Source organism: Rattus rattus, chromosome 1 (assembly GCF_011064425.1).
Source record: "Rattus rattus isolate New Zealand chromosome 1, Rrattus_CSIRO_v1, whole genome shotgun sequence".
NCBI classification, from domain to species: Eukaryota; Metazoa; Chordata; class Mammalia; order Rodentia; family Muridae; genus Rattus; species Rattus rattus.
In genome coordinates this window covers 201,327,653-201,350,593 of record NC_046154.1, presented here as the reverse complement: position 1 = coordinate 201,350,593, position 22,941 = coordinate 201,327,653, and the positions used below count along the sequence as shown (strand labels likewise).

At 46.1% G+C, this 22,941-nt stretch overlaps 1 protein-coding gene across 1 annotated transcript in view; it reads right to left on the bottom strand.

Moving 5' to 3' along the window:
* The window catches only part of Ppm1h (protein phosphatase, Mg2+/Mn2+ dependent 1H), a 265,243-nt gene that overhangs the window by 8,392 nt on the left and 233,910 nt on the right, over positions 1–22,941 (bottom strand). The window contains exon 9 of the mRNA XM_032913223.1: positions 9,602–9,753. Within this exon, the coding sequence (XP_032769114.1) occupies positions 9,602–9,753 (152 nt within the window). The remainder of the gene's footprint in view (positions 1–9,601; positions 9,754–22,941) is intronic.

The window sequence follows — 22,941 nt, the reverse complement described above, 5'->3', positions numbered from 1 at the left end:
CTCTGCTAAGCAAGAGTCTTCCTGGGAGATGAGGTGAATTTTAAGAATGTTTTTCTTCCCTGCCTGAAGCTCTCAATATTGATTGGCAAAGTTCTGCTGAAAGAAATGGCTGCCAAGGAAGGATGGGGCTTTGGAAAATTCAGACGGCTACACTCTGAAGGGGGAGAGGGGTGGATCATTGGAGGAGGTCAGCAGGGGTGGCAGAGAAAACAGAAAAGGAGAGGGGTTGAAGTTATGGGAAGGCAAAGCTCTTTCTAAACTGCATGGTAACTCTTGCTTCTGACACCTCTGCAGTGATTCAGACAAGGGGTTCAACGGCTATGAACCCTCCCTCCCCCCAAGATTTCATCTTTGCTTTTACACCACCCAGATGGCTGCTTCTGGAAAAAATTCCTTAGCTTCTAGGGCCTCTTTTTTCCTTGCCTGAAAGCCTGGTGTAGTAACACTGCAAATCTCAAAGCTTCTACAGGGATTAAGATTTTCTTCCTTAAACATTCAATATGGCGGCCCACACAAGGCGGGGGAGATCAAGAAGTGTTAACAATCATCCCCTTCACCAGACTTCAAATGTCTCACTCCTTCCCACAAGCTTTTGTCATTCACCTCTTACAGCGGGCGGTTTCCCACAAGACCAGGAGACCACCTTGGCATCAGCATAGGACTGTCAAAAACAAGTCAACCCCAGGCCTCAGCTAACCCTCCTTACAGTCATTAAAAGCTATAGTTGGGTGGTAACTTCCATTAGCACAGAAAAGATCCTCTAAGAGGGAGGGTAGGTGGGCAAGAACTGGGGGATTAATGGGTTCCAAGCATTTGCATGTAAAAGGCAACCTCCATCTGCTGGCTGACACCCCCTTGGCAGGACAATGTGGGGGAGGAGAAGGAACCCCCTTTGCATTCTGAGCAGGTCTCTGAGATTTAAGAGGGAGGAAAAGCTCCCCAGCTCTGGAACATCAGTGGGGATCTATGGTGATGGGTAGTGCCTCCTTCCCCAACCCCCCATGGCTTGGAGGGTGGCCTTTGTTGTGCTGAGAAAGTAGTCATTTGTCTTGTTTTGAGAGGAAGCACATCCATTAGGTGAACCCATGGGAGCTCGGCCACCCCTCAGACCAAAACCTGAGGCCGAGAAGCTACTCATGGGCTCTGACACCAGTTTAGGGTACAAAGGACCCCACTTAGGCTAAGAAGCCCGAGGCACCATAGGAAGGCTTCAGGGTGGAGAGAGCACCCCGCCCCGTGGGAAGGGTTAGGATCGCCTGCCCCTGCAATCCATTACTCGGGTACCTCTCAGGACCCTGCCAGTGCCTGGGCTCCTTGGTTTCTTCAGTGGTGAATGTTTATTTTCCTTCAAATCCCAAACCAACATTTCAATACAAGGAGGGATAATAACCCGGCTCCTTCTTGGTCCTCCCTGGCGAGCTCTTTGAAATTCTCTGAGGTGGCCACACAGCTAAGTGCCCCGGCAGCTTTGCTTTGCCAGCCCTAGTGACGGCACAGAGAGAGGCGGCCGTCTGTGCAGTTCCGAGGCTGCGGCAGCCAGTCTCAGGCTGGCTTCTAAATTCCCACGGACCCGAGTATGCTAAGCAGCGTACCGGGACACGGATGCAGATTTTTATCTAGCCTACAAACACCAGATCAAACACTCACGAATTTGTTCCTAAAACCTGCAAGCGATGAGGAGTGGGGGAGGAACACTTCCTTTTTGCATGCGAGGCACGGCTTCTGTAGGACATATGGCGCTGCTGAGAAATTACTTCAACTGACTTACAGGAAGATCCCCCTCACAAAAATAAAATAAAATAATAACAGAAATAAAAAAAAACGGCAAAGAAGAAAAGAAACAAAACCTTTAAACCTTTGTCTTTTGCCAAAATGAATTAGATACTACCAGGGCAGTACAAACTGGCTTCAATAGCTCCCGTAAGGCTGCAGTGTACTACTGATGGGTTGTTTTCCGTTTGTTTTGCCTTTAACCTTCCCACAGACAATCAGAAGGCAGAGACACCAAAAAGGTGAGGGATTTTGGTGCACTGGAACCTTAAGACTCCATTGAACTCTGGGCCCATAGTGCACGTGCTGCCCTTGTGTCACAGCAGGGGCAACGGGAGCAGTTAGGAGCAAGGTAGAAGAACCAGGGTTTCTACAGATGGGTGTAGGGAACTGAAGGGGAGAGCCAAACCCTGCAAAGCTCTGCTTCAGCACTTGGAGGTTTGGTTCTGGTTTCTCTCGCCTCTGCCTGCCCACCTCCCTTTCTGTAGTTCTAACAATCTATTCCCTTCTGAAAAAACATAGCCGTCCTCACGGATGGACGGTTCTGACACTGGCTCCCTGGCGGGGAGGTGGAGCCCACCAGTAAACCTCGAGCTTAGCAGAGCAGACGGTCACCTCCACATGTTTTACCTCAACCTCTGAACCGCATACTGTCTTTAAGTTGTAAAAGAGGATCTGACCAGAGTTAACAGGAGCAGGGGTTCATGCATCCCAAACCCTGTGACTTCTGTCAACCTCCCTCTAGAATGTTAGCGTGGTGTGTTCCCTCTGAACGGTTCATCTGGTGACCCCTCAGAGGAGTCACTGCCAGCACCCCTCCCGCCTTCCTCAGCACTTCAGGGCAAACTCCAATAAAAAGGGAAGGACCAAACTGTACTGCACTCTGACTTTGGCTCCCCTACAAAGCTGTCTTCTAATTTTCTGATCCCTTTGAGGAGACAGTTCAAAAGGAGGGAAAGCCAAGGTTTATCAGATCACAGGGCACATTTGTACCCACTCCCTGTGTGAGAGGAAGGTGTGAGGGTCAGCGACATGCTGACTGGTCTTTATGCTAACCACTATGTCCCTCAGAAGTGGAGGGGGTGCTGTTTTACATTCCTCTTTGGGGGCAGGATGTTATCCAGGGAAGGCAATGCTGCCAATTGGTTGAGAAACATTTGGAAAACAAAAGAAAAATAAAAAGAGAAAACTCCCACACAACACAAACAAACTGCCATCAAGAAACCACAAATCCGTGTGTATCACTGGCCAACCTGGGGCCTGCTCTTTCAATTGGTTTCCTCTCTAGGCAGCACTGGGGGCAAGCCGGCTCAAGGCTCAGGGTGAGTCAGGCCTACAGATACTATCCTCTTTGGCCTCTGAGGCTTCCCACCCTGGGACTGTATCTTCTCTTTCCCATTTTGAGCCAACAATAGGCTGGCCTCATTTGGTCAGCACCCCTCAAGCATGGGGCTTAGCCACTGTTCACTTCTCCCAAGTCATGATTCCACAGGCAAACCTGGGGGTTCTACACCGACAGAGGAAGGAATGCAAAGGTTAACAGGGCCTCTGGAATTAGGGCCTTTTCCTCATTTCAGAACTGTGACCTGGGCTGAGATCTTTGAGGGCGACTTCCTCTGCCGGTTCTATCTTTCCTCCCAGCAGAGCTCCCAGCCAAACGTGTGCCTGGGCACTCGGTGTTCATGGGCTCCTCAAGGAGACAGGCTTAGGCTCCTGCCAAATTACACAGCTTAACGTGCAACAACGCCATACACATGAAAGAGAAAAAAAATGCTATTTTACAGAATTCCAGAGCTCGAAACAAATGAAGTCTCCCTGATTGCCCAACACGGCTTCCATTATGAGGGCACACACACAGGGCGGAGGAACTATCCAAGTCCGGTTACTCAACAATGTCCCCTGCGCATGCTTCAATAATGAGCCCATCGCACAGGCTCCGTTTCACGACCCCAGGCTCCCCTTCTTACACAGCACACGTGTCATCGTGTCATCGTTGATGCCGTGAACTCAGAAGGCCTGGAGGATGCCGTGGCAGCATTCGAGCCTTGTTTGATGGCATTCCCAGGCTGGCGCAACCAGACACACTGACTGCTGGGCTCCTCCCCCATCTCCACTTTGCCACTATGCTTCCTGCCTCAGGCGGATTTAGTTCCTCAGATTTTAAACATCTGTTGTTCCAGGCTACGTCCTCCCTTTCATCATTTAAGTGGTAGTTTCTAGACGCTTGCTTCCCTAACCCCATCTGGACCTCAGACCGTAAGAGGACAGAGATGAGTCTGACGTATCTCACAGATTCATTTCCAGCGTCTGACAGGCCTTGGCTCACACAATAGACACCTCAGAGTACTTGCCAAATGAATGAATCCAAATGGGAACCGTCTCACAGAGTGGAAACCCTTGATCCCCTTGACCCCTGTGTTCTCTTATAAAGACCAACCAGACTCTTTCTTATCCGTAGCCCAAAGTGTGTGTGTGTGTGTGTGTGTGTGTGTGTGTGTGTGTGTGTGTGTGTGTGTGTGTGTGCTCTCTCCCTCTCCCTGTTCCTCTCCCTCTCCCCTCTCATTTATTTGGTAGCCCGAGCTGTCCTCACACTTTCTGTGGATGACCTTGGCACTCACCTTCCTGACTGCACGTGTAACAGTTAGGATAACAGGTGTGCACCATTACACCCAGGTTATGGGGTGCTGAGGATTGAACCCAGGGCCTTATGCAAGGCAGCACTCAACTAGCTACACCCACCAGCTCTGACAGCCTCTTCCTACTTGAAAACTTTGTCTTGCCCTTTCACATTCTCCCTGCCTATCCCTGATATCTCCAGGTCTTAACTTGCCGATCTCTTTGAGAGGCAAACTAAAAACCAAACCAAACCAGACCATACCAGACCAGACCAGACCAGACTAGACCAGACCAAACCAGACCAAACCAAATCAAACCAAACCAAATCAAACCAAACCAAATCAAACCAAACCAAACCAAACCAATCCAGACCATTTTTAATTGCTGTCCCTGTAAGTTCTCCTGAACCTCAGGCAACCACTCTGATTGGGCACTCGCATGTTGTCTGAGAGTTTTAACTTCATGGTGGACCATAGACAGAGATGGTCTAGTAAATAAATCCAGAAGGCAGGAGAAATGTAAAAGGCATGGAATACCTCGTAACTCCTAACTGGTAGCTGGCTTTAAAAAGTTTTCTAAAAATCTTCAGAGCCCAAATGGACACACTAACAAGGAGGGTACAGAAGTGAATGGAAGCGGAGCCATCTCTCTAGCCTTAACAAACAAACAAAAACAAAACAAAACAAACAAGAACAATAAAAACCCATTTGTACTTTTTAAGAAATCCTTCCCAACTCCAAGGTCATAGGATAATCTTCTCTGTTGTCTTCCTTCCTTCCATCCCTTTCTTTCTTCCCTCCTTCCTTTCTCTTCTTTCCTTCCTTCCTTCCATCCATCCATCCATCCTCCCTTCTTTCTTTCTTTCTTTCTTTCTTTTTTTTAAATATATGAATATCTGCATGTACACCTGCATGCCAGAAGAGGGCATCAGATCTCATTACAGATGGCTGTGAGCCACCACGTGGATGCTGGGAATTGAACTCAGGACCTCTGGAAGAGCAGTCAGTGCTCTTAACCTCTGAGCCATCTCTCCAGCCCCTATGTTGATTTCTAAAAATTTTATTTGTTTTTGCTTTTTAGTATTATGTCTTTCTTTGCCAGGGGTTTACTCTTGTCTTATTTTTTGAGATAAGGGGCAATTTTTAATTTTCCTGTTGTGTTAATTAGGCTTTGCTTTGTCTTACTCTGTACAGCCTAAATAAATGTTAAAATATGTCTGCAATTTTACATTAGAATTAGCTTGTCAATTTCCATTTCGTAAATCTACTGGGCTGGAGGGAAGGCTCAGTGGTTCAAGAGCACCTGCTGCTCTTGCAGAGAATGGAGCTCGATTCCCAGAACCCACAGGGTAGCTCACGGGCTGTAATCCCAGTCCCAGGGAATCTGGTGACCTTTGCTGTTCTCTTTGGGTACCACATGCACACTCTTACACACAGAAAAATAAAATTTAAAAAATCTATTGATCTTTTTATTAAAACGTGCTGTATAGATTCAATACAGTTTGAGATGATATTATTATGTTGTTCTAATGTTGGTAATTGGATCTTATATTTTAATTGTGGCTGCATCTGAGTTATTGCTACCCTGAATTGCTATTATTTATTTGAATTCAATTCTTATTAATATTCCAGAAACTTTATTGATTTTGCTAATTTTTAGTTGCTCTTTAAAATAGATTTTTTTTTTACCGTGATAAATATCCATAAGATAAGCCTGACTGTATCTACCTCTTGGAAGTTTATATCCAAAGTGCTCCTCTGTGGCACTGAGCGCACTCCCTTCCTGGTGCAGCTATCACCACCCTCTTGTACTCCTTCCTTTTTCCAAGGGTAGCTCATCACACAGCAACTCCCCACTCTTCCTCCCTTCAACCCTGGGCAACCATAACGTCCACTCTATGCCTGATTCTAAGACCTGGAATAAGAGGAATCCACCTCTAAGAGAAATCACACAGCATCTGTGACTGCCCTACTTCCGGTAGGTGAGTTGGAAGTGCAATTCCCTGGCAGTTTCCACTTGTGTTTCTCTAATGTGTTGGTTGTTTCAAAGTATCAAATTTTTGGCTTTATAATGTATCTTTTTTGGTATCCACATTGTCCTTTTTTGGCCTTGCTTTTCCTTCCACGACTTTCCTTGGATTTATTCTGCTTCTTCCACTTCTGGCTCTGGATGCTCTTATTGAGGTACTGTGGACTTGTAACTGGGAGTCTGCATGCAGCACACAGGAGGAGTATGCTCGGACAGGTAAGCTCACAGCTCTCATTCTGTAGAGCCTCGGAGCCACAGGAATTCCTTTGTACAGGTTTATATGGAGCCTGGAGGTTGAAAATACCAAGACAGATCTTTTTCTGAGGTTACAGGTTTCTTTCAGACTTTGGTTTCCTGGTTTTGTTTTGTTTTGTTTTGTTTTGTTTTTTTCCTGTGGTCAAAATGCCAGAAGGTTATGGTTGGGGATCCTTAGAACACAGGGGAAGCTCTATATAGAATTATCTCATAGCATGGAGGAAGGTAGTCACTTCTGGTACGTCAGAGGTGAGTAGAGCCTTGATTTATGCTTAGCTCATAAACCAGAAAAAAAATTGGTTGAAATTCAGCCTTTACACTTTCCATATGTTGGCACTCTTTCTCAAACCCAGGTCATTCCTAGGTCTCAGTATAATTTTTCTCCTTGGTTTATAAGCAGTTCAGACATACAGCTGTATTCCATGTGGGTCTCTCCCACTATCAGCTGAGGTAATACACTGTTAACTTAGTTTCCCTAGCTAGCTACATTGCTTTAAAGCTTACATGTTACATACCTTAAAAAAAGATTTATTTATTTTATGTATGTTGCTGTCTTCTGACACAACAGAAGAGGGCTTGGGATCCCTTTACAGATGGTTGTGAGCCACCATGTGTTTGCTTGGGAACTGAACTCGGGACCTCTGGAAGAGCAGTCACTGCTCATAGCCACGGAGCCATCTCTCTACCCTGTTACTTTTAACATGTCCTCAAGTAGAACAAAAGCACAGCCTATTAGAGGTGATTACTATCCTTTGCCAGTTAAGACACTGTTCTGCTGATATTGAGTTTGTTTGTTTGCTTGGGGAATGGAATCACTGTGACTATGTACCTCAGGCTGTCTGTGAACTTGTGATTCTTCTGTCTGTGATTTGAGGTGGAGAGTGAATTAGTTCTAACAACCTTAATTATAGTGTTTTCTGTAGAGAATGTGCTATGCTCCCCCATGTACTTACTTAGATGTCAGCCTGCTAATCCATTTGCTTTCTTTGGTTTTTCATCTGGGGTCTTTTCCTTCTCTTCTATGAGTAGTGCATCCTTCAGAATTTTCTTCAGAGATTGGTCAATCAGAGTAAGAGCAGCCCAAGCAGAACCTGGCAAGTCCTATCTCGGGGTTGTTGACAGGAAAGTAGACAAAATAGCTCAGAGGGTTGATATCTGCCTAGCTCTGGTGCTATCTAAGGCTTATTACAAATATAAAACTTTTGTGTTTTTTATTTGGGAAATGAATGATCCAAGGTGGGGTAGAAATTCACCCCTAGTTAATATTTACCACAACCCTCATGTTGGCTCACAATCATTTGTATCTCTAGTTGCAGGAGATCCAATGACCCCTTTTAGCCTATGCATGTGGTACATATACCTGACAAGCAAAACATAAAAGCGAGTTTTTAAAAATTAAAATATGATTATTTATAGTTTAACCCCTGAGCTATCTTGAGGAGCTATAGCTCCTCGTTTATATATTTTAAAAATCTGCATAGTCTTTTCTTCTTGATCAGATTTTATTTTCTTGTCTTTTTGTTTTGTTTAAGAATTCTCTGTGTAGCCTTGGCTGTCTAGAAACTGCTGTGCAAATCAGCCTGGCTTCAAACTCAGAAACCTACCTTTTTAAAAAAATGCTTTAGTGAGTGACACCTTTTCTTTTTTTTAAAGATTTATGTATTTAATGTATATAAGTAGCTGTCTTCAGACACACCAGAAGAGGGCATCAGATCCCATTACAGATGGTTGCGAGCTACCATGTGGTTGCTGGGAATTGAACTCAGGACCTTTAGAAGAGCAGCCAGTGCTCTTAACCACTGAGCCATCTCTCCAGTCCTTTTAGCTCAGTCTTGATCATGTTTTCAAAGCTCTTAAAAATGTTTCGTCCTGGTGCTAAGATACGTCCCTTGTTGGCTCAGTTCTTTTTTTTTTTTTTTTTTTTTTTTTAAAGATTTATTTATTATTTTGAGTACACTGTTGCTGTCTTCAGGAAGAGAACATCGGATCCCTTTACAGATGGTTGTGAGCCACCATGTGGTTGCTGGGAATTGAACTCATGACCTCTTGAAGAGCAGTCGGGTGCTCCCAACCGCTGGGCCATCTCTCCAGCCCTGTTGGCTCAGTTCTAACTGTGCCGCTCTGCTGGCTTCTGGCCATGATGAATCATTTTTTGGGGTAGTAGCTGAAGTTCTCTTCTTCTAGAGCTGTTTTCCTCTAGGGCTTTGAGCTTCCTAAGGCCAAGAGGGCTATCTACCCTGGTGTAGTGATACAAAAGAAAACTCTAATCTTCTCCTGTCACTGAAAGAATGGTACCCCAATGGGTGATCAATGCATGAGAGGGCCTATCATCATTCACATCAGCAGGGTTAATCTAAGGCGAGGCCATGAGAACAAAGGAAGCTGTGGTGGTTCACACTGCAACCCCGGAACTACCGAGGCAGAGGCTGGATCCTCGTTCCAAGTTTGAGGATACCCTGATCTATCTTATTAGATCTAGGCTAGCCAGCATTGCATACTGGGACCTGTGTCAATCCCTCTTACTTGCCCCATCCCCCAAAGGTTAAAATGTTGCTTTTTTAAAATAGGATTTCATGCAGCCTAGGCTGGTTCCAGACTCCTTAGCTGAGGATGCTCTTGAACGTCTGATCCCCTTCCTCCACATCCCAAGTGCTATTTATAGGCGTGTACTAAAATGCCCAGTGCTAGAGATTGCACCCAGGGCCTTGTGCATGAATGGGTAGGCACTCTAGCTCAGCTCCTGTTGGTAATTTTTAAATAAATCAAATTCTTTGCCATCTGTATCTTGAGTCACCTTAAGGAGGATTTTCATGTGATCACAAAAGTATAAGATATGCAGTCCCTTCGGTGGTTTGGTTTACCTATTCCTTATAGCCTCTGTTGTAAATCATGAGTCCCCGGGAGACTACCCTGTGGTTATGAAGGCACAAACCTGTGAGGGTCATCTGGATCACAGTTAGGAAGAAACTGAGTGATTGCTTCCGCTACTTCTTCATTTGATAAGACATCCCAGAGTCCATCAGTAGCCAGGATCAGCACGTCATCTGCTCCGTGCTCATATTTAGAGAGATCGTAGACTCTGACCTGAAAAGAAGAGGGTGGTACCACAATGTGAGACATAGAAGCAGAGGTGTGTGTGTGTGTGTGTGTGTGTGTGTGTGTGTGTGTGTGTGAGAGAGAGAGAGAGTGTCATGCTGTTTTATGTCTCTAACCAAGAGGCTTCTGATTCTAAGGATGCACTATAAGGTATGCAATTCCATAGCAAGCTCTGTGGAATGGGTTAGCCTCTTTCCAAGGCTTGCTTACAGACACTTAAGCCCAGTCACAACTGGGAATGAACCCAGGAAGGGGTGAATGATTAATGTGAAATATTTGAGTTGAGAAGGTATTGCTTGAGATACAGCTGAAGGGATGACTTACACGTAGACATCGTGTGAGTCAGGATGAGCACGAGGCTGGCCTGCTCATCTTCCTCTCTAAATATTAAGAGCCTATCCTTTTCCCAAGTGCTATAAATAGAAAAAAAATAGATTCTTCCAATTAAGTCCATAGGGGAGATGAAGTCCATTTGTGATTTTAGGAAATGGTTCCATCACATATATTTGTCAATGACTAAGGAGACATAGTTATTTAATGCACTCATTTGGAATCCTTCTTGAATGGTTCCTCTAAGGCTAAAGGGGCCAGAATAGTCCTCCCACCCCCAGGTACGAGTGAGGGTCTGATACTACACGTGGGTTTGATGAACCCCCAATCTGGGCACATTGCAAAGGGCAAAAGCCCACGCTACACTTCCGAAGCAAAGCATTGGACAGGTTTCATACAATCTCTCGTATTCAACATTGTCTAATAAACTCTTTACAAAGGACAGGGCATCCCTGAAAAACTAGAAAGATGTCACAACTCTATGCTTACCCTACTTGGACAGGGCTGGTGAGGGTGGGGAGGAACAAAGGGGAGTTTGGAGGTTTTGTCGATATTCCTTCCTGATGCTGCAGAGTCAGCCCAACTCATGACAGAGGACAAGCATCAGCTTCCCCTCTCTCAACTCCTCTACCCTGCATGGCTGGAGAAATCATGGGGGTAGGCATGGGAAAAGGAAAAGAGAATGTGGCATATACTGATGTTCCTTCATACCTGTGACACTAGTGGCATCTGGCCATCTTAGGCACATACCATGGTCTTCTCAGAGGTCTACCAGATGGCTCAAATTCAGTCTTTGTTCCAGAACAACCAGTTTGTCTAGGTCAGTGACACCCTTAAAGGGATTGGTTCTGTGGGTTAGCAGCCAGCTTGGTGGGGGTATCTGAACCCTAAAGTATGCTTCACTGTGACAAATGAACCCAAATGCAAAGCAGCCACAGGGGCCAGCTCTATGGTCCAGAAGACAGTAACAATTAGCTAACAGCCCAGCACATGAGGCCCCTGCAGGGTAAGAACACGCAGGAGCATACTCTTCCTGCTTTTAAATAGGTTTTTCTTGAAAGGTATGCTTGCTTAGGACTGAGCTGACATTTTGGAGAAGGCGCAAACTTTCCAAGCCAGTGGAAGTGGAGTCCATGAAGCTAACAGCTTAGAACTTGAGTTTTCAGAGTTTGAGTGGTTCATGTCTTATTTTCCCTCAATGGGAGACAACCAACTGCCCTTTGCTTTATTTTCTGTGGTTGCTGGGTATGTTGGAGCATATGGAGCCCCAACATTCCTATATGGAGTTCATATAGGAATTCATATATGGAGCATATCATTCCTCAAACATTAGTGTGTGGACCAGTCACCCAGAGAAACTTGAGCATTCACAGATGCTTCGTAAGTTCTGGGTTTGGGCATGAGAGCTGCAGTTCTCCAGGTGATGTCAGAGATGCAAATACTTGGACCATACATTGAGGAGTAAGGGCACAGAAGTCCTGCTGAGCCTGGAAATCAAACGCTTTCTAGAATCGGTGATGTCAGACACAATTAGTTTCCTAAGACCATGGAAAGGACCATGAATGTCACTCCTGGGCTCCCAACTCTGAGTTCTACCTCACCATGTTAATTTTATGATGTGTTAAATGAGAGCTGAATAGCTTCCAACAATAAGCCACGGTGATCATCTGAGCTCCACTGAACAGGAAATAGTGAGGAGAGAGAGGTGGAGAGCATCAGTGGCTCCGTCTTACAACTGTAGTTAAGAGGCATTTCCATCCGCCTTTTGGCCCTTCCTAAAACAGATGTTTCCAGGATTGAAGATAATACCCAGTCTCCGCATCTGCCCTGTGAACAGGGTACCCACAAAGCTTCAAAATGCTTTCTGCTGATTCAAAAAGTGCCAGATTGACTTCTTCAGTCTGAAGTCAGCCTACCCAGTAGTAGGAAATCTGGCTGACGGAACCACGTGGGTTCATGCCAAACACGGCTGACAACGCTGCTCTTCAAGCCCATCAATAATTAGAATCTTGGATTCTCTTTGCTTTTCTATTTGCAGCTCCCTAGTCTGGTTTCAATAGCCAGCACGAACATCCCTTTCAATACCGTTTTCCACATAATTTTTATGCAAGGAATACAAAGCCAGTAGCAACCCCATTCCTGGGGCATTCCTCAATTAACAGCCTTTTAGGTTTTTACTGCTATCCTTTGTTTCCTGCCCTCCGGCCAATTTCCAGAGGACTTTGCCAACTTTCCACTTACAGCTCCAGTCTTGTACATTAACCTATGATGCAGAATGCTCTTCGAAAAATGCTTTCAGAGAAATTGGACTAGCGTGTGAGCTGCCCACTTCTGTGCTCATCCTCGCTGGTAACCAGGGCTTCAGAGGATCTCAGTGCTTGCTGCAGACTTGCATTTGCTTCCTGAAGCGGATGCTGGCCTTCTTCAACCAGAAACCCTCCCCTCCCAAGGTTCCTCCCTTCATTCCCTGCAATAGCTTTTAATGTTCCTGGAAGCCTCATATGAACCTAGTGGGCTCTGAGGCGCTATAGTACTAAGACATCTGGAAAAGTGTTGCTGCAGGAGCCTGAGGGGTGAGCTGTAATGTAAAGTGCGTGTGGGAGAGGTGCTTGTAGGAAAGAGGCTAGAAAACATGGTGAGCGCTCCTGCCTCTCCTTGTTCCAATCTACCAAGAAGGGAGGAAGGGGCCACTAGCAGCCTTGAGACTCTTGCATTAAGTTGGAACAATCCGCAGATGTTCTTTGACTTTCTAAGGGGTTATGTCCTCATCGACTCATTATTAGATTGAAGATATGGTAAGCTGCAAATGCATTAGTGCAGATAACACACAATACATCACAGTGGAGCAATGCTCCTGTGACTGGCTGACCGGACACTGTGCCCCAGTGCCACTGCCCGGCACTGGGAGAGAGTATTCCCATATTACACTGCATCCTATTAGCCAGGCCAGAGATCAAAATTCAAAATACACCATCATCAAGTAAAACAATTCCAAGACAGGCCAACCAAGCCAAAGGCCATCGGTTATGTAGACAGCTGAGGGATCATTCCTAGTTACCTCCTGACTACTGGTACCTTTGGGTATCTGCTGTCACTAGTCAGAGCTTATAGAGTCCTCTGCCTTGATGACTTACATACTGAACACTCACTATGTGCTACACCCTAGGGAGGTTAAAGGAACAACTACAGACCCATTCCTAAGACACTAATTTCATAGTGTGATCCATCGGGCGTAGCTTGCTAACGCTGACAGGCCCAGTCACCAAAATGCTTCAAGCTCTTTAAGCAGCGGTCAACTCTTACCTTTCCTCTCTTATACTCAAGGAACACGCTCTGTGCAGGGTCAGCGGAATGAGTGGGAAGACAAGTTAGCCTTGGCTAACATGCCCTGGATGAGCCAAGAGCTGGCAGCTCACAGAGCCCCAGCTTCCCAGCATTTAGTGTCGTCCACATTGCCATCAGTGATAGCCACCTGACACGGAGCCTGTGGCTCTTCAACACAGCCCTTCCATTTAGTGCTTGGCCGCAGGCTACTACTGCAGCACTTGTGTGCATGAGCTCCCCCTTTCCCCACTTGTCAGCGATCCTTTGCTTCCGCGGGATACCTTTACAGCTTTTGTGCTGGGATGAGAGGTGTGAGGCGTCGCACCCCAGCACCTTCATAGCTTTTATGTCTTTATCATCTCAGTCATCTTGTCAAGCCCTTTTCTCCTCTTGAGTACTCAGGGCAGGGCAGTGACAAGTTCCTGCAGCTCTACGTGGCTCGTGGAACAGAGAAAGGGGATGCACAGCTTCAGGCTGCTGCTGTACCTAGTGAGTCTTTGGGACTTATTCATGTATTTGATATAGGTCTCCTGTAGCCGCTGCTGGCCTCCAACTCACTGTGTAGTTGAGGATGACCTCAAGCTTGCATTGCTGCCTCCGCCTCTGGGTAAGTGCTGGGAACACAGGTGTGCACCACCATGCCTGGTTTTGTCCAGTGCTGCTATACTGGGGATTGAGCCCAGGGCCCTGTGCTAGCCAGGCCAGCACTGCCCCAACTGAGCTCTGAGATCGGTTTTTATTAACGTGAAGAACATTCGAGGGAAATCATGTTGTGTTTGCTCTAGTCTTCTCATGCAGCCCTTATGAAGATCGGGGGAAGGGAGCTGAGTACATGACCATCACAGCTCTGCTCTCAGATGGCTCTGCTCTCAGAGCAGTGATACCAAGGATACGCTGCTTGACGGGGAGAAAGAGGTGAGTGTCCCAGGATGGGAACCTGGGGTCCCATTCCAAAAGTCTCATTTACTACCACCGTGATTAGGACTTCCAGTAGTGTCATTGGCAGGAGAGCCAGAGGTAGTTTGCAAGATGAAGACCACAGAGGGGTGGTGGGAAATAAAAGCCTCATGAAGACTCATCTTTCTGGTCAATCCAAAACTAGAACGTACACAGTGCCTGTGCCTGAAGGAACCCAGCAGCTCTTCTCCTTGTGATTGTTTGGATCAAATAGATTGTCTTAAGACTGACATTACATCGTGACACCAGGATGGCATCTAAATTCTCTATAGCAGTGGCTCTCAACTTTCCTATCACTGTGACCCTTTAATACAGTTCCACATATTGTGGTGACGCCCCCCCCCAACCATAAAACTACTTTTGTTGCTACTTCATAACTGTAACCTTGCTGCTGTTAGGAATCGTAATGTAAACATCTGTGTCTTCTGATGCTCTTAGGTGATCCCCATGGAAGGGTCGTTCACACCCCCAAAAGGGGTCTCGACCCACAGGTTGAGAACCACTCCTATATAGACTCTGTCTACATTATACATCAAGAAGCCAACACTGCAGCTGATGGCAGGGGAGCTGCTCTTCTACACATCTAAGACATGAGGGGATTGCTGAATGAGGGGAACGCCAAGCTTTCAGATTGAGGGAGCTGGAGAGGGGAAGCTGGACTCTGCTAGTCTTTCACCTGGGGAGGAAAAGGGAGGGCCAAAGCCTGGGTGTGAGAGAGGGTGGGCAGTCTTCAGTGTCTCCCTTTCTGAGATGGAAGGGTGGGGTGACATGACATTTTCTAAATCTTTCATTTCAGGATGAGTTAACCCTTTGATGTGACTGGCATAAGACCTCAGGGCATTGCTAAAACAAGTCCAGTGACACTTGACTCACTTGAGTGTCACAAACATGTTGCTGCTCAAACCACCCCAAAGGAGCTGGCTGGAGATATATATATGTGTGTGTGTGTGTGTGTGTGTGTGTGTGTGTGTGTGTATACACATACATATACACATACACACACACACACACACACACACACATATATATATATATAAAATCATACTTGAATTGTACCACAGATATTCTGGAGGCATTTCATTTCTTCTTCTGAAGTCCTCAGACAAAATAAAGTTTGACTTTTAGAGAGTGGGTAAGGCTTAACAGCCCTCCAACGCTTCGAAATCAGCTCAGATATCTGGTAGTGTTGTGTACAGACCAAAGTTGTGGCCAATGCCGAGAACACAGGGCTTCCATGTTCTCCACGTGAAGCCTGGCACCTCATAGCCAGCCAAGCTCTGGGGAGAAAGTTCATGTATGGGCTCAGACATAGTCATGCTACACCTCTTTTCTGTGAGCATCCAACAGCTGGTTCATCGTTCAGTGTAATCCCTTGTTTAATGAGTTAAACAACAAATTGGATGGTATCTATACCAGTCATCATTTGAGGAAAAGTTCAACTTCACTAACAGGCCCTTACTGGAGAAAGGGCACGGAGAAACTCGAGTCTGTGAGCATCAGGGTGCCACACAGACAGGGCAAGCTGTCAATTCAGGGTTCAGGGTATAAATAAGAGTGACCAGTTTGCACGCAGTAGTTTTCTTTGTGTGCACATATTTCCCAGCTGTCCTGGAACTCGCTGTGTAGACTCGCTCAAACTTAAAGAGGTCCTCCTACCCCTACCTCACCAGGGCTGGGATTAAAGGCATGAACCACCACACCCTGATTTCCAGCTTAAATGTTAATAGTGTCCTCTATGAGCCTCAAAATGATCCGGTTAAGGGGACGGTACTATGATAACCTGATGTGTAAGCAGTGAAATGATTGTGAGTTCTGATTCCTAGGGATACTGCTTCCCGTTACAGGAGCCAATGGCTGTTTCTTCCGGTTACGGGAGCTAATGGAACCACAGTGGCTCACTGTATCATAAGATTCTTGACAAAGGGTAGGTTTCAGAAGCCTCACATGAGCAAGAGATCAAGTACAGGATTCACAGTGCATGTGACCTCTGGAGAGGAAAATCACCAGAGGCAAACGGTGGGTCACTTGCAGAGCAAACTCAGTCCTATTCACCTCATCGCAAGAAACCCAGGGTTCGGCAGGTTTATGGTGAAGTGGAAAATAGGGTCCATCATAGCCCAGCCCCGTACATCAAAGGAAGGACTCGTTCCCTAGGGTTAGAGAGTGGTGATGTTAATACACCAGGCCCACACTGAGATTATAAGGCCAAGTTCCTTAAGCACAGTCAGGAACAGTGTAGGATGATGGTTCTCGGAATTCTCCACAAAGAGCCAGGTGTGCTGGCTCAGGCTTGTAATGCTAGCACCTGTGATTCTGAAGTAGGGGGGATGGCTAGACGTTTGGGGCTAGCCTAGGCTACATAATGAATTCTAGACTCACATAGAATGAAACTCCTCAAAAAGAAGATCTAAAGGATGAGAATTCCTAGTCCACCCTAGACTCAACACAATGCTTCTTCAACAGAAGTTGTTGAAAAATCTGGGAACAATAAAAGGTTTGTGCATGCACAGCAATCTAAATTTAATCCAAAATTTGATCTGTAATCAATCCAAGTTGCTTTGCACAGCACTTACTCCCTGCTGTATCCTGTGACTCCACTGCAGCCGAGGTTCTAAACATACAGCATGTGCTCTTAGGACATTCCAACACGCCATACACTCCAGCCAGTATGCCTGACACACCACAGCTCAGGTTAAAGCTGCTGTGTGTCATGAACTCAGGGTTTGTGTTAGCTGTGCATACGACATCTTCTGCTCTCGTAAAAACGTGATGGCTTAATCACAGAAAACAAACCTTTCGGTATTTTTGTTGTCATCCCTCAGCATGTAAATGTCAAACCACTGCGTCTATGGGTTGCACAGCCATACAGTATTTAACTCTAAAACTGATGTGCGAGTTACTAACTTCATAAAAACTGCTATAGAAATGCCAGTTTGGATGGAAGGCAGGGTTTCTTACAATTTCCGAAGTTGCCCTAAACCTATGTCTGCCATTTAAAAAAAAAACTCTATTTATGTGAAGTGTTTTCAAGATTCTGAGATCAAAATATTGATCAGCTCTGGTAAATGCCGAAGATGTCAGGTTCCCTGTAGTGTCAGAGCCCCTCTCTGTGTATGATGTGTATATGTATGTTTGTGCCACATGGATGCAGGTATGTATATGTATGTATGTGTTACATGGATGCAGGTGTGTGTATGTATGTATGTGTTACATGGATGCAGGTGTGTGTATGTATGTGTTACATGGATGCAGTGTGTGTATGTATGTGCCACATGGATGCAGGTGTGTGTATGTATATATGTGTTATATGGATGCAGGTGTGTGTGTGTGTATGTGTTATATAGATGCAGGTGTGTGTATGTATGTGCCACATGGATGCAATGTGTGTATGTATGTATACCACATGGATGCAGGTATGTGTATGTGTGTATGTGTTACATAGATGCAGGTGTGTGTATGTATGTGTCACATGGATGCAGGTGTATGTATGTATGTATGTATGTATGTATGTGTTACATGGATGCAGTTGTGTGTATGTGTATATGTGTCACATGGATGCAGGTGTGTGTATGTATGTGTCACATGGATGCAGGTGTGTGTGCGTATGTGTTACATAGATGCAGGTGTGTGCACATGTATGTGCCACATGGATACAGATACATGCATGCCATGATGTACACATGTAGGTCAGAGGGTCAGCTCAGGTGTCAGTCCTCAAGTTCTATTTTGAGATGGTTTTATGCCATCTAAAACAAAACAAAACAAAAACCACCCATGGGAGGGACACTTCAGTTTTTCTTTTGAACCAAGGGAATCCACTCTTTGTGAGGCCTAACTTCTACTCAATGCTGGGAGCTCTTGCTCTCACGGAAAGAAATTTAACTACAAGCTTAATCACTTAAGTCAATGTTCCTTTAGAATGGGGCGGGGGAGCAGGCATGGTGGCACAGCCCTTTAATCCTAGTGTAGGGCATGTGACTAGTCAGGACCAGTCAGGACCAGTCAGGCATCAGGCATAGAACGGTAAGGCTGAATGAGCTCAAGCCCCCCAAGAATCTCAGAATTGCAAAGGGCAGGAACTGACCCATTCCCTCCCTGCCTCTACCTGCTCTGGAACACATAACCACAACACCCTACTGAGGACCATGGACACTGGGTCATGCATGCAGCATAAACACCTGGAGTTCTCCATGCAAATGAGATATCTGGACAGCCCTGAGCCTTCAGCCAATGAGCTTCTCTTCCTGGGAATTCCTTCCCAGGAAGGAATTAATCCCTGGTTCACCCCAATAAAGTATATATATTCGCATCCACTATCATATAAACCAGTATGAACAAGCAAGGACCTCCTCTTCAACAAGAGTCACCATGGGAGGAGGCCTTCATCTTAAAGAGCCACACCTAAAACTCCCAAGGAAGGTCTTCTCTCCTCCAGCACCTCTGTACGCTCAGTGCTCACTCGGGATCAGACGGGGTTTTGCCCATGCCAGGCTCTGCCTTCCCCTTCTTGCCTGGTGCATAGACACCCTGAGGGGAAGTGTGGACTCTGGGGACCCCAGCTCCTGACTCCTAGTGGTACAGCTGCAGTACCAGGGCACATAGAGAAGAGACTGGGAACCACAGCAATCATCCCAGACTCCGCTATTTCCCCTTCCTGTTCAGCAAAGGAGAGCACAGACTGTGGACACCAATGTTTACGACTTTGTTCTGCCTCCTCTGAGCAGCATGCTAGCAGCACCCAGGCACCATCAGCAGAGAAGGCAGGACTCGATATGACATCCTAGCACTCAGGAGCCAGAGGCAAGTAGATTGAATTCAAGGCCAACCTGGTCTACAGAGTGAGTTCTAGGACAGCCAGAATGACACAGAGAAACCCTGTCTTGGAAGTTGAAATATCACAAAAAAGGAGGAGGAGGAAGAGGAGGAGGAGGGAGCAGGAAGGGAGAGGAGGAGGAGGGTGAGAATAAGTAAGAGAAGGAAAGAAAAGAAGGAAGGAAGGAAAGGCAAAGAAAGAAAAGAGGAAGGAAGAAAGGAAGGAAGTAAGAAATCCTAAGAGATTGTTGGAAGTGTGTATCCTATGCTTCCCTTTGAGAATTGTATAAATACAAAACTGTGTCTGGATTGCAAACTTGCTTTTATTTTCTATCTAGGGTTGGCCACATTTTTCAGTATCAAGCAGAACTCACACACCCTTCTCTGAGCCAAAATCCCTATCCCTTAGTTTAATTAGCTTCTTTGTAAATCTGCGTTTACATAGCAGACTACATTTCCTTTCTTTCTTTCTTTTTTTTTTTTTAAAGATTCATTTATTTTATTTATATGAGTGCACTGTAGCTGTCTTCATACACACCAGAAGAGGGCATCAGATCCCATTACAGATGGTTGTGAGCCACCATGTGGTTGCTGGGAATTGAACTCAGGACCTCTGGAAGAACATCAGTGCTCTTAACCTCTGAGCCATCTCTCCAGCCCTACATTTCCTTTCTTAATTCATTGAACAGCTAACTCATCAACTTGTATTCATTTTCCCCTCAGAGTTAGGTGGTCAACCCTAACTATCAAGAGTTCAGGGCAGGTAAGGCACTTTACAGGACAATCATGATAAGACAACTCTAAGATGGCCAGCCACGATTTCTTCTCTGTCAGAACATCTTCTTGGCAAATCCAGCGGCCGCCTCTGTGTGCCCCTCCTTCCAAGCTCACTGGTCTCCGCAATTCCTCTCCATCAGAACGCTGCGCTGCCGTGGGCCTGGAACTGACTGCAGAGGCTGGCACTTCTGAAGCTGTGAGATGCTGCCTAACGGCCTTAAACCACTTGCTCCTGGGACAGTTTCTCTAGAAGCCCAGCTGTGCTGCTCTGAGGATCTATCCATTGGGATAAAGTATGTGCTGCTGCCTGGACTCAACTCTCAGCTGAGGCCCACACTAACTTCCGGCTGCTGAGCAATCATCGGACACTTCCATGCTAGCCGTGTCTTCACTTGCCAGACAACCAGTCTGACTGGGAGCCTATGAGGGGCTCTGGAGGAGAACCACAGAAATCACCAGTCTGTGGACCACAGAACCATACACACTAGGAACCGCAGAACCAGGAGAGTGAATAGTGTGGAGAGTGGTCTGTTTATAGTCAACAAAAGGCAAGAGGTATTCAGTGAGGACAAATCTCTAGGCTAACTTTGCATCAGTGGTTCTCAACCTTCCTAACGCTGGCACAGTCCCTCATGTTGTGGTGAACCCCAACCATGAAACTGTACTCATTGCTACTTCATAACTGGAGTTTTGCTACTGTTACGGATAGAAATAGAAACATTTTTGGAGACAGGGGTTTGTCTGAGGGGTGGTGACCCACAGGTGGAGAGCCACTGCTCTATATGGGATGTTGAACTATCTGGAATTTTCTCTTTGGTCTTCAGTTTTGCTTCTGCTTATCAGCGGGGAAACAGTAAGAAAGCTCTCCCTGGGTGCGGCTGAGGGAATTGTAGAACTGTCCATGAGGCCAGCTCAACCAGGTGGAGGGAAGGAAGAAATCCATGTTTGTTCTCAGTGCTACCTGAGGTTCCCAAACTAATAAATCTGTATTACTTAGGGAACTCTCTACTTATATATCCATTTTAAAATTGGTTCAGAAAACTCAGAAGGAAAAAGAAACAGATTATTTTCTTCTCCAGACCCTAATAATTCTTTTCCTTCAGGCTAGAAAGCAAAATTGTGTGTGTGTGTGTATATGAGTCTATGTGTGTATATGTATGTATGTGTATGTATATGTATGTATGTCTGTGTGCCTATATGTATGTATATGTGTGTATGTATGAATATGTATGTCTGTGTGTGCATGTATGTATTTGTGTATATGTATGTATATATGTATATATGTGTGTTTGTGTTGGGAGACATGAACACTCCAGCCATTGAAACCATGCTAAGGCAGAATCATCCCTTTCACCACTGAATCACAACCCCCAGCCCTGTGCCTAAAAAATAAAAGTCATGTTTCCGTGTCACTCTGTAAATTAAGTCTAACCTCAAGCCAGCTACTGTTACATTACAGGGAAAATTCTCAGATGTGACTCCTTCGGCGTTCACTTCCTCATGGTTGTGGCTCCCGCCCTAAGATGGTGACTGACCAGTCCGCAGCTCCTCCCTGCAAGAGCTGCCCAGCATAGGCAGCTAGCCCAGCCACTCCCCAGCACAGGCAGCTAGCCCAGCCACTCCCCAGCACAGGCAGCTAGCCCAGCCACTCCCCAGCATAGGCAGCTAGCCAAGCCACTCCCCAGCATAGGCAGCTAGCCAAGCCACTCCCCTTGCTGCTTCAGGTCCAGTCCATGGGTGCCTGTAGTAATCTGCCTCAGTACACTGACCGTCCTCTACCTAATCTTGCAGGCAGTGACTCTTTGAGGTGGGTCTTGCTTCTTTCTTCTGCCCTACTCTCTCCCTTTGTAGCATCTGCTTCCTTATTGGAACTCCTATCCCTCAGGAAGCAAGCAAAAGGGCTCATGGCTAATTTATTCTTCAACTCGTCTCACCTCTAAATGGCCTCAAAGCCCAAGTTCTGAGAGACATAAACACCCCCCCCCCAATGGTTTTTTTGAGACCCAGTCTCTCTCTTACGTAGCTCTGGCTGCCCTGGAATTTGCTACTTAGACTAGGCTGGCCTCCAACTCATAGACAGCCACCTGCCTTGCTTTCTAGTACTGAAATAAAGGTGTGGACCTCCATGCCCCCTGTGCCTTGTTTTGTTTTTTGTTTTGTTGTTGTTTTCTAAATAATATGTTTCCCCCCTCTCTGTCTGCCAAAGAGAACTACCCCTTTAGAAGACTTGAAGACTGTCAGGGGCAGGACAAAAGTTCTTCAGCTCTCCAGATTATTCTCTTGTGATCACAGTGAGCTCCTCTCATTGTACCTGAGAATTATTGTTTCTTATAAACTAGAGGGCAGAAGACAAAGTAGACAAATAGCTCTCTCCCCAAGTGGGGACTGTCGCCTGGAGCACAGAAAGCCACCAAGAACCAGAAGACTATGGGTGTTAAAACGTAACTAGAAGGCCATAGATATCCTTCGCGATTGTGAGGGGAATACCAGGACTCCTGGACATACTCCCCTTCGAAATGAAAGCGGTGGCAGGAACTGCCTTGGTGTGAAACAGTCCTCCGGAAGCCAGACAGAAGGAAGGGAGAATATTACTGATCATCACTAATCACGCACCAGCCCACATGCCCAGGATTTCACCGACGATCTTATTTCCTCCTACCCATAATCCACCAGGCCAGGCCAAGCCAAGCCCCATGATGGAGGAAAAGCAACTGGGGGCCTGGTGGTGACTGGAACGCAACTCAGACTCAGACCCTTTGTTCTCCATGAAAGGAGTGCTTCGGAAGAAAAAAAAAGATTATCTAGACAGAAAAAGATTCCCAGGATTGAGCTAAATGAGCTGGCGTTATAAGAAACAGCTGACGGACTCCTGAAAACCAGAGAGAGGAGGAACGAAGCAGAGAGAAAATTAGCCTGGTTGTGGTTCTGTCTGGCTGGGCTGGAAGACAGGACTGCCGAGTGGGGGAGGGAGGGAGT